Here is a 12,077-nt window from a genome sequence, read left to right as displayed (position 1 = left end):
ATGATAAATGACAACACTCAACACTACTGTATAGTTTCGACACTAGGTTCGTCACGCGTCACAGCCTCTGTTGAATCGAACCTATTTGGTGTGACCGTCGTGCAAATTTTTGGAAGGTGAAGCTAAATCGTGACATGTGGTAAAAATGGAAAAAAAAAACATACATATTACTCTAATGGGTCCAGAAGTCATTGTACATCTTGTTTGTGATCCGTCTATGCTTTCCATGCCCCTGTTCAGCATTCCTGACACTGCCCTCTATACCTAGATCAGTACTATCTTCACCGACATTATAGATTTCTGAGTGGTTCATAGAGGACAGACCACCGTCCACGGCATGCATGCCCCCCGATGCAAGGTAACACAGGCAAGTACCAGGCATGACGAGAATGTGATGGTGTTCGAGTCGAGTTTGCAATCAAGTGAAGCAGGAAGATTAATGTCAAGGAGTTGTGTGATGGACAGAGTTTGTGAAGTAGTGATGTACGGGCCCGGCTTGGCCTGAAAGCCCTGGCTTAGGCCTGGCCTGGGGAGGCTTGGGCTTTGAAAAAATTCAGGCCGAGCCGTGGGCCAAAGCCGTGGCCGGCTTGGGCTCATTCACGGCCTTCAAGAAAGAAAAGAGTCTATATTCAATTCAAGTATACTAACATTAGTTGTCATCTGCTGAATCAACATCAGACCCTGACATATCATCGTTGTCACCTAAAAGCAGTGTATCCCACCCCTTGTCATCTGCTGCTTCGACTTCTAACACCTCAGCCTCATGTTCGGAGTCTTTGGTTTCCTCTTCTACAAGGGAAGATGGGCCAGGCTCCCGGAATAGAAGATCATTACGGAGAGAACACTTGACACATTGTAGTGCCTCGACAATATCTCCTTTCAACCAATTGCACCGCTTGCTGATTGTGATCCCACCTTGCGAGAATGCTCGCTCACTTGAGACCGATGCTGCCATAATAGACAGGTAGTCTCTTGCGAGCGAAGCCCACACTGGATATCTCTGGCCATTGATCTTAACAGAAACAACAGTCAGTCACAAGAAACCTCAAAGCAAATGAAAGGCATTTACACCCCACCATTGAATAGTAGTCATACCCGCTAATTGAACCGCCTCAATAGTTTTAATGTAGCTTGTAAATTTGGCCCTCCATGGTTTTGATGGATCACTAGGAGATGTGGCGCCTGGTTCTGGCTCGGCGTCATCCTCAGAGTCACTCTGGACCTCCCGAATGAGTTTCTTGAGGCCACTAACCTTGCTTTTCGTAGTTGTGGGCTGTGACAACACCCGATCTTGATGTAGCTCGTCATAGCGCTGTTTGAACACATTCTCGGCACACGTAAGCACGTCATCAAGCAAGTTTGACGGCCAATGCTTTTTGAAGTAAGCAATTTTTGCTGTTGGATCAAGTACTATATCAGATGTTAGAGTTGCACTGACTGAAAGAGAAAATGACGAACACATAGCAATGATGTGGGCTGGAGAGTTTGTAGTTCTCTCATAATACTCATCTAGCTTTGTTGCTGCTGCCTTCAGTGCATGAGCAAACCAAGTATACTTGGGCTCTTCGGCTCGTGAAGATCAAGATTTGTGGAGCGTCTCCAGGGCAGGTATCGCGAGATGGAGAGTTGATCCTCGATCAGATGAGAATGCTTGCTGGGCGACGTCGGTGTATGAAAGAAGGTCCGTGAATTGACTGACTCATGTCCATTCAGCAGCTGACAGTTGCAGAAATTTGATTTTGGCCCGTTTTTTGAGACTGTGTTCTTGACACCCCATTTTGTACACGAATGTATCCACATGCTACAGTGAGTAAGAGTGAGAATAAACAAAGTATGATGATATATCAAATACACACCTGCTTGTTCGATTTAGCACAATTCAGCATAATGTAGGTGGATGACCAGCGGACTTTCATGTCGATCAATAGCTGTGTCGGCAACGACACATTGGCTTTGATTTGTATGTTCCTGTATAATTCTTTTCGTTTTGCCGATGAATGTTCTTTCACACAAATGCTGCGAACAAGGCTAATCTCGTCCCGATCAACCTTAAGAGACATGTCTGGTTCGTGGGTGTGTGGATCGTGAGGATTGTAGTGAACAGATTTGCTGTATGTGCCAATGAGCTGCTGTGTGCCAAGATTGATAACATGCACTAAACAGCTGTTGATATTGTTAGCAGTTCCATCAACGAAATAACAAAACAAACTTACTTGATCTTGCGCTCGAGCCATGGAAAAACCTTCTTATACTTCGCCTCGTATAACTGTGCAAACTCTTGCAGCATAGTGTTGTTGTTGGCTGCGTTGTCGCATGTAATATGACCAATCTAGTAAGTAGACATGAGCTGTAGCATTCGAAAGGAATTAATATAACATACTTTATGTGTAACACCAAGGCGATCAAGCACTTTGAATAACGTACCACCCAGGCACTGGCCATTATGAGCGTTGTTGAGCTTCGTAAAACCAAGCAACACATTCCCAGGTTCCCACTGCATCGGAATCTTTTCTTCGATCCAGTGGCCAGTGACTGCAAAATAGCCGTCTGTGTTGTCAGCCTGCCATGCGTCACATGTAACGTTGATGGTGCCACTGACAGATTCACTCTAGAATATGACATTAGATCATAACAGACAATAGTGCGGGGGACGACAACGTACATTTAACTTCTTTCTGAGTTTGGTGAGATGGCTCTTGAACATATGCATAATTTCAGCGCGGGTTGCTTTGTGGCCTGGAATTTTGATGCCCTGTATGGCATGTGAGGCAACGTCTACCATCTCTTTGAATCTCGGGTGTTCAAGAGCCTGAATGGGCTATAATGATTGTTAGTACTATGCAGCCAGATGATATGAAGAGTTTACTTGATCCGTAGCAATGAGCCACTTGATTGCTGCCTTTCTGAAAAGCTGGTCGGAGTAAGGAACAATGCGCTCCAACAACTTGCGCTCAGTCATATGGGTATTGAGCGTCTCCTGCGCTTGTGCAGCTTTCATTTTCTCTGCAGCAATATCACCTGGCAATTTGGACAGGAAGGCGTTGTCTTTGACCCATTTGTGATATTTACCCTGTACATGTTATTTAGATATACATTGATAATAATATGAAGATGAAAACTTACAGCAAATCTAGCTTCAGCGTGACGACGCAGTGTTGAGGTCTCATTTACAATTATACAACCATTCCTACAAGTGATTAGGCAATGTTAATGACACAACAGCACATGGAAATGATAATGGAATGATGTACGGACAAACAATGTACGGACAAACTTTGCACTTACGGTGTTTTTTCACTGTACCATTGGTGTTAGTCCGCTTGAAAGGTTTGCTGAAGAAGTTGTCGATATCACAAGTCCTATCCTCGTGTGTGGGACCAGACTCGTCAGTGATGGGCTGTACGGCAATATCTATGAGAATTCCATCCTCGTCCACATCTTCGTGGTCTTTGACAGTAGCTTGCTGATGCTGGCGGGCTCGTTTGGCTGACAGTTTCAGGTGAGCTTTGTACACACTCTCTTACATGAATAGATAAACTTACATTTGGGGTTTGTCCGCGCATTTTCATGTTCCTCGTCACTCGTTTCATAGCCTTCTTCAGCATCTTCGGTGCGTGATCGTTTGTTAGTAGGTGCAGGGACAGTGGGTTCAGGAGCAGGTGGACTGGGTGAGTTAGTGGGCTGGTGATTGTTGAAACCATGCTTTGCGGCCTCTGCCACACAAAATGCATTGATGGCTTTGGTTTGAGATGGGAGAGCTGCCTTCTCAGAATGCTCAAGGAGCACAGCAGAGGGCTTGATTTTGCACGCTGGATGCACTGGTCGAGGTTCATCATCACTATCTGAGAGGATTGTTCCTGCCATTAGAATTAGGGATTTGTGAGTAGGGATAGCGATGTACTAATACTATTTATCTCAATAAATCATTAAGATTGTGCCGCAGATAGATGACACTTCAAAGATCTAAGTAGTATCCAGTTCACGAAGCATGACAGAAGGCAACTCACAGTTTTTACTGGCTAGTGTACGAGTATGAGCCGGTGTCAGACACACTGTGCTCTGATGCTCTGATGCTCCTTTTGGCTAAGCTCTGCAAACACTCATCAAACACTCGACTTCTCTTGGGCCTCTATTCCATCGGATGTCTCGGATGTGCTTAAATGTGTGTTGGATTTGCAGAAGCTGCTGACATGCAGATGAGTCCGTGGTAAGGAGGAAGTAGTGCCAAGGATTTCAGTGGTTTTAATTGAGGCTTGTTTGAAGGACCGTTAGAGGGCTCGACTCAGACAAAGGAGAATTTGCAACTTTGGGACTGTCAGTGTGATACATGAACAATTGAGCTCGTCGTTGTCTCAGATGACTAGTATAGCTGTAAGAGTAAAAGCCACGGCTCCGGCTTTCCAACTGCCCAGGCCAGGCCCTAGGCTGTGGTCAGGCCATGACTTTGGCCCGGCCTGGCTCAGCCTAACTAGGGCTGGCTTTGGCCAGCCCATGGCTTGAAGCCGGGCCATGCACATCACTATTGTGAAGGGATGATTGATTGAAAGGGAGCTGGAATGACCAACAAGCGTTTGATTTCACGCTTTACAGAGGGAGGAAGAGCCATCCACTCAAAGACGCGGCCACATGAAAGCCACTCAGAGGTGATGAACACATTAGTTTCAGATTGAATGACTAGAGGGAAATGGAGCTTACAGATTTGACATGCAGCCTTTTAAGACTGTCTCCACCCATCCCCATGGGATGCACAGCTTGACGAAATGATGTCGACTAAGTTGAAGCAACTTGTAGGAGTACAGAAGTCCGTGCTGGTTGCCAGAATTGCAGACAGCAACAGCGAGTTGCCAGTGGCAGTCACGATGTAATGAACCTAATTAGGGATGGTCACAGGTCACACTGAGGTGTGAAGCTATGAAGCTAAGCGTGACATGGTCATGCGCAGATGGGCTTGAAGGTAGTGTCAAAACTATACAGTATCCAAAAACACATATTACACTCAATGGCTCATCTTCAAACATCACGCGAGCAATACCTTCACTCATATCTCTTGCTTATGGTTCTACGTACTTTGTTTCAGCCAGATGTGACCCTCGAAGAGGCAGCAGCCCAGCTGCACTGTGACTTATCTTGCATTCTTGCTATTCAACAAACTCGTTATCTACAAGAGCGCTCCCCTGTGGCAAAAGCTGGCACCCTACACATTGCTTGGGAATATGCAAATTCTCCATCCAACCACTTTTGCTTTATTTATATGCTCTGTGTTTCTCCAATGACCTTTCAAGTCCTGCTTGATTTAATCGAAGGTCATCCAGTATTTTCCAATAATTCCAACAATGCACAGGCACCTGTCCAGACTCAACTCACTGTCACTCTCTATCGAATGGGTCAATATGGCAATGGTGCCTCAGTGCTGGACATTGCCCACCATGCAGGAATCTCTGAAGGTGCAGTAGAGTTGTTTATGAAGCGATGCTTCGATGCAATTAAATCTCTGCATGACACTTTTGTGTGCTTACCAACTGCTGAAGAAAAGGAAATTGAGAAGTTGTGGATAGATGACCGGCTCAAATTCTGAGGAACTTAGAGGGAAGGCTGGGTGATGTATGACGGGACAATTGTTGTTTTACATACTAAGCCAGGTCTCAATGGAGATGTATATTATACATGAAAGTCAAACTATGGACTGAATCTACAGGTACTATATCACACAGCTTTTTTAAACAATATTGAAGTGCTTTGACAGGTTGGAAATTTACCATCTAATCTCCATATCGTGGACTATGAACATGGCCTGACTGGCTCTGCCCATGATGCCTCTGCCTTCAAGCATACTGCAGCTTCAAAACATGCAGATTGGTTTTTCAAAGGCAATGAGTTTGCCTGGGTAGACTCTGCATATTCAGTCAGTGACTGTACCATTCCAGTCCACAAGTGTCCTGCTTCTCTCATCCCTGAGAATGCTTTATTTGATAACCTGATGTGTTCTGGCACAGAAACACCATATCTTGTATCATATAACAACTTTAACTCACTCACCCCACCCTTCTTCCGCTTGCCTAGAAGCATGACCCTGTTTTCTGATAACTCAATCTGCACCAATAGCTGCCAGACCAAGTCGTCGGTCCAAACGATCTCCGGAATTGTGACACTGCTATCCTTCTTCTTCGCCATATGCGCAGATCTGATTGATGTGACAGCGAGTACAAGGTAACAGCTAATTGTTAAATTTTTAGATTTACATTTGTATTATCTAATTATGCAAACTACATTTTAGGTGACGTCCCGTGGGCAAAGGGGTCATGGGCATAGGCGTTGGGCGTGGGCACCCAACTTTGAACGTCCCTATTATTACTAAGTTCAAAACTGTGGGAAATAGTAGCAGACTTCTTTCTATAGCCAATCATGGGGATTTCTCTATCCACATGTACACCGAGCCTAGATTTTGACGGAAGACTCCATCAACGATGATAATACTAGGCTCAGTAGACTTGGGCTGGGGGAAGCAGACACTGGCCCTGTGTGGTAATCTAAAGTTCCAAAGTTTTGGGTCTTGGTTCACTCACCTTTGAAGCGCACATCGGGCCTTTCTGGAGCATATACCATGTATAGTGTTACTTCACTGTTTTCTTCAGCTACAGATGAATCATATGATCCATACATCCCACCAATCTCTCCTACCCGCATAACAGTTGAACAGCGGTTCTCTCACTTCATTGTGTTACACACTTTAACTAGACGTCTTCCTGGTATTGCGCTCCCACCACTTCCTGAGAAACAGTATGCTGGGTGATTCAGTGCTGATTTTGTCAAGGCTCGTAGAGGCGAACTCGAGAGATATATTGGGTGTATTGTGAGGCACCCTGTTGCATGATATGTCGAAGTTGTCACGTCTTTTCTTGGTTGCAAAAATGTTGTGGTGAGTGTGAATGATAGGTTTACTTTTGCTGTTTAACCCATGTTCAAGGATTGGAAATGGCTTATGCCCCAACTACTTTCAATGCCTGCTGCTGGGCCTTCATTCTTCGCACATGTTTTTCATCCGCATTCAACATAGATGTGGATGATGCCATAGAAGTAATCAATCACTTCAGTTGTCACACCCTTGCAGTGAGCAAGGGCACGCAGAGCTTGAGAGATGTTTTTGGTTGCATTCGTAAAATGAGACTAGGTGAGTATGGGCGTCAGTTGTGTCAAATTATCATCATGATGTGGGACATCTATGACACTATCCCAACCTACTATTAATGGTGAGTGGGCCTGGCTACTTATCTACGAAGTTTCATTGTCCCACCCTACAGACATTCGATCGCGTCCCATGCACTTTTCCTTGTGCTAGCAATTTGTCCGCACCACCATACACTTGTCAGTGCTCTTTTGGATATCTGCTCGTCTTTTGGTCTAGTTCACAAATCTCGTTCTTTGCTCAGCATCATCCTTGAAATTGCCTTCTTGTCCACCACCTCTTCTTCAATCACACACCCAGGACATGCTTTCTACCTTGCCGATCTTCTCGCTCAATGGGTGTCTGGGAACAGCGACACAATTCTTTCTGATGCCATTCCATTATTCTCAATCTCGACGTTCTTGCGAGCGGTTGCAGATACTTTAGCTCAACAAAATATCTCTTTATGGACATGCAAAGCGGTCAATAGGTTATCTCACAGTGTCAAGTTGACCAACATAGAATCTTTTGTCACCCTTTTGGATTTTCTAGTCGAAACCATACATGATCATTACCCGGTGCGGTCTGGCAAAGGGAAGGAAAAGGAAACCATCGATATTGGGGTTATTCACTGCTGCTTGCATGATTGGATGAACAAGCTGTTTGCAGTCACCATTAGTACTCCTGCAGAACCTGCAGATGAATCCCGCCCGTCCTGATATTGACTCTATCATTATATTACTTGACCGGTGTCAAAGTTATGGAATGCATACCCTGGGACTGGGTGATTCAGCTCAACCTTCTCAAGACAAACTTCCAGACGCAATCATGATACTTGCCACACACCATCTTACATATCCACATTAGTAAAGTCCAATTTTCTCACAGAGGTCACAAACTTTGGGTCTTGTAACAGTAAATCACAGAGCCCCACAGTTTGCACAGGTTCACAGTACACAGTGATACAGCGACTCCAGTCCAAATCCACTCACAGACTCGGATTTCAATGTATGATACTATGGCCTTGCAAAAACTCACAAGTCTCACACACTACTAGTACCAAGCACAGTGTATCAATAGCTATAGTATTAGTATACTTGTACCAGTGCAAAAGTAGCAATACAATTTCTCAACTTAAGTTTGAGTTCCAGGCTTGGCAACATACACTTGGTTTGAGCATACAGCACATAACATTCATAGTAGTAACGAAGACTAGACAACATAAAACAACTATTAAACACTACAAAAAATAAATAAATCAAGCTGAATCATGGGGGTCCGGTCATGTGAGATATCCAATGTCGTTCCTGCAAAGAGTTAGAAACAGATATGAGCACAGAGAGCGCATCACACCCACCACACGAACATGATCCACCTCGTCCTTGAGCGAGACAACTAGGAGGGACAAACCAACCATGAATATTGCAAATAACCCTCATACATCCCAGGCCAAGGTCTGTGTTGTCTAGTCTCTTCTCAGCGGCTTCCGCTCAGAATTTCAGCAGGCTTGCAAACACCTCATTTTCCTGCATTACACAGTCTGCAAGTACCTTCTGAGCCCTGTAAACATTGCGCTTGGCTCTCACGAGATTCATCATGATCATCGCCTCGGATTCAGTGGGTTCCTGGTCAGACTATGTTGAAATGTAAGTTGTACGATAATGATAGATGACATGAATGACTCACCATTGCATTCACAGCTTCAAGAACTTTATATAGGTTGCATATGCTGCTACTATCATGGTTGTCATTATGATGTCAATCATGAGAGTGAGGGCTAGTGTGGGTAGAAGAAGCACTTGCTGATAGTGATTGCAAAGTACTAAGATCAAATTTGAGCAGCGAGGATAACATGATGCGGAAAGACTGACTCATGGAAATTGCCGAACTACAGTGTGTATCCTCTTTCTCCGCAATCATCATTCTCCACAAGCATGCCGTCAACTCATTGCCCTTCATGCGGGAAGGAATTCAGGGATCATACTTCCGTTGCTTGACATATGAGCCAACCATGGTCTGGATGCAACACATGGCTACAAGACTTAATCCAGCTTCACTCCACCCTTCCACCTAGTGAGGATTCGGCAGATGCTCCTATGGCAGCAGGCGACATTGGTGAACCTCATGAGTCTTACCATGAACAAGTTGAAGGAGAGTACTTTGATGGAGGCAGAAATTGGAGCAAGGACTGTGAGGCTGAAGTAATAGACTATTTTCTTGAACCCCCGCTAGCCTTTGATGAGGGCTACACATTTCTGAGTTTGTTCAATGCTGATGAGAATAGCATCCATCGCAAAATGAACCTATACTATCCATTCAGCAGTTGGAAGGAATGGGAGATTGCAGCATGGCTTCTGCATTTGGGCCTGAGCATGGGCAAGATAGATTCATTCCTGTCGCTGGAGATGGCAAGTTTCTTAATTTCAAACACATTAGGGCAGCTTAATTCAGGGAGCACTTAGATAAATGATTTGCCTTTATCATTCTGTTCAGCTAAAGAGTTATGCGGTCGAGCTGAAATGTTACCAGGAGGTCCATGTTGGAAATCGCAAGTAATACATACATCCCATTCCACCAAGATGCCAGTTGTTCTCTACTGGTGAGATCCGCTTGAGTGCATCACCAGTATTTTCAACCATCCTTTATTTCACAACCATCTAGACCTCACTCCTCGCAAAGTGTATGCCACATCGCAGAAGCTGTCTCGGGTATATACTGAGTGGATGACAGGGCAACATGCTTGGGACATGCAGGTGCATATTATATCCCTCTCAAGGTCATCAGCTCATGTATTCTTGAAGTTGGCGCTACCTCACGGTGCAACTCTCCTCAGTGTCATTCTATCCTCAGACAAGACATGTATCACTGCATTGACAGGCGATCTTGTTGCCCATCCGCTACTTATCAGCCTTGCCAATATTCACATGAATACATGATTGAAATCATCTTTGAACACTTTCCTCCTCACTGCCCTGCTACCAGTCCCAAAATTCATAAGAACAAACAGATGAAGGGCATGTTGCAGGATCGGCTCGTTCATCAGTGCTTGGATATAATACTAGAACCACTGAAGTCAGCTGCTCGACTGGGCATTATGATGTCAGATCCAATCGGATGCAGCCATTACTGCTTCACTCCACTTGCTAGTTACATTGCTGATACTCTAGAAGCGATGATGCTGGCATGCATTGGCGGAAAGACATCTCCAGTGACCATGGCCATATACAAACAGTTCAGAGATGCCTTTCGCCATGAACCCCGGACAAAATCAACAACTCTTGCACAGCTGGATATTGTATGCTCACGCGCTGATCCGCATAACCTCAAGGTGTTCTTCCATGAAGCACAGAAGTTCTGCCTGAATGGCATTGAGAAACCATTCTGGAGTGACTGGCCACTAGCCGAACCCTCCCATTTCTTCACACCTGAATCACTGCACCATATTCACAAGCAGTTTTACGACCATGATGTCCAATGGATTATCATTGCTGTGGGAGAGTGTCACGAGTACCTTTAACAAACCATTATTCTTTCTTGAATCTTCCTAAGCGTCAATACACAGCGCCTAAATCAAATCCTAACCCTACACTGAAAGCGTCTATCATTCCCGAAATACCTTTAGCGCCTACAACACGTGTCTTCGATGTGACTGATGAAGAAGACGAGTTCTTTGATTGTGAAATAGATTAGATTAGATACGATAAGATAAGATATGGTCACGTGATGCTTCTTTAATATTCTATGATGTTCTATGGTACGATTCCCTTTCTCTTTTTATGATTGGCTAGTAGTTGTAACTCAGTTTCAATCTCCGTCTCAATAGTTGTATATAGGTAGCATGTCTTGGTCGATAGTTCCTTAGTTCAAACCTCTTGTATCTACAACTGTAGCAATCCAAGACGTACTTGCTCATCGTTTCTCTTGTCCGATAACCTTTGTTTGAGTCCTAGTCTCTGCCCAGCGTTAATTCGTTATTGGGTTGTGACATTAGGTTTGAACTATAGGAGACTCCGACTCTCGCATACCGCTCGCATCCATTACTATATCCTTTGAATACTTGGCAGACCATTAGGTTAAACCAACGATTCAAACGATCATCTTTACTCGTCATTACACGTGTCTCTCAGCTGCATATCTGCGCGAGACATACGTCTAACATCATTACACATTTTACCTTGCCCGGTCTAAACAACCGCGACCCTTTTCTTTGAAACCCTTTTCCTTTGCTCACTTGAGCGTTTTCTCTACCGATAGTCTTTCGTAGTTAGTAGTCCTATACCAGGCCCTGCCGTACATTGCAGCCGCCAGTATACGGAGGTGTTGACGACATTAGGTGTCTCGCTACAACTTGAAGTGCTGGCCCAAGACCCTGCCTGCTTCACGTTACTATAGTTTCCTTTTTACGATTACCTTTTCCTTCATACGCACGTAGTACCTTTCCGTTAAGTTTAGTAGAACTGTCGCATCTGCGGATAGTCTTACCATCATTACCAAGAGGATTTAGATACAGTGTCCAAGTGAGACTCGCACTTGTAAGCTTCGGCTGGAAGAGTGATAACTTGTCCTTGGTCTGTACCCTTGTCGGTGATTGAGAAGTAACACACACGAAGCACACCGCATTTTTCTCACTTAACAAAGGTGTAGTTTACGTACACTTCTTTTAGTTAGTAGATAGGGAAGTGTCAGTAGGGTTGAATAAAGAACCCTTTGACCCTGAAGTACGTGGTAGATCCGATTAAGTATCGGGGACCGCTTCAGTTTTTCCATTTACGTACTCCTTTCTCCCTCTCCCTTTAAATCATCATTCCTTTTCGGGTGGACCGTTACGACTTGTCCACCACTTCATTATTCCTTTTCCGGAAGGGCCGTTACGACTCGCCCTTCAAACTTCTTACGTCATTAGTAAAACGGGTTC

General features: G+C 44.6%; 2 protein-coding genes across 2 annotated transcripts; both read left to right on the top strand.

Moving 5' to 3' along the window:
- Positions 1 to 9,162: 9,162 nt before the first annotated feature.
- Positions 9,163 to 9,624, top strand: EDB93DRAFT_1104366 (uncharacterized protein; the record flags this gene model as incomplete). Its single annotated transcript, XM_041447408.1, has 1 exon — positions 9,163 to 9,624. The coding sequence occupies one exon, from the start codon at positions 9,163 to 9,165 to the stop codon at positions 9,622 to 9,624; it is 462 nt and encodes a 153-aa protein (XP_041307345.1).
- A 470-nt stretch (positions 9,625 to 10,094) lies between these two features.
- Positions 10,095 to 10,679, top strand: EDB93DRAFT_1086146 (uncharacterized protein; the record flags this gene model as incomplete). The annotated part of the gene is made up of 1 exon (XM_041445959.1): positions 10,095 to 10,679. The coding sequence occupies one exon, from the start codon at positions 10,095 to 10,097 to the stop codon at positions 10,677 to 10,679; it is 585 nt and encodes a 194-aa protein (XP_041307344.1).
- Positions 10,680 to 12,077: the final 1,398 nt, after the last annotated feature.

Source organism: Suillus bovinus (genome assembly GCF_016758785.1).
Source record: "Suillus bovinus strain UH-Sbo-P2 chromosome Unknown EDB93scaffold_31, whole genome shotgun sequence".
In the NCBI taxonomy this organism is placed as follows: domain Eukaryota; kingdom Fungi; phylum Basidiomycota; class Agaricomycetes; order Boletales; family Suillaceae; genus Suillus; species Suillus bovinus.
This window is presented reverse-complemented; position numbering and strand designations above follow the sequence as displayed.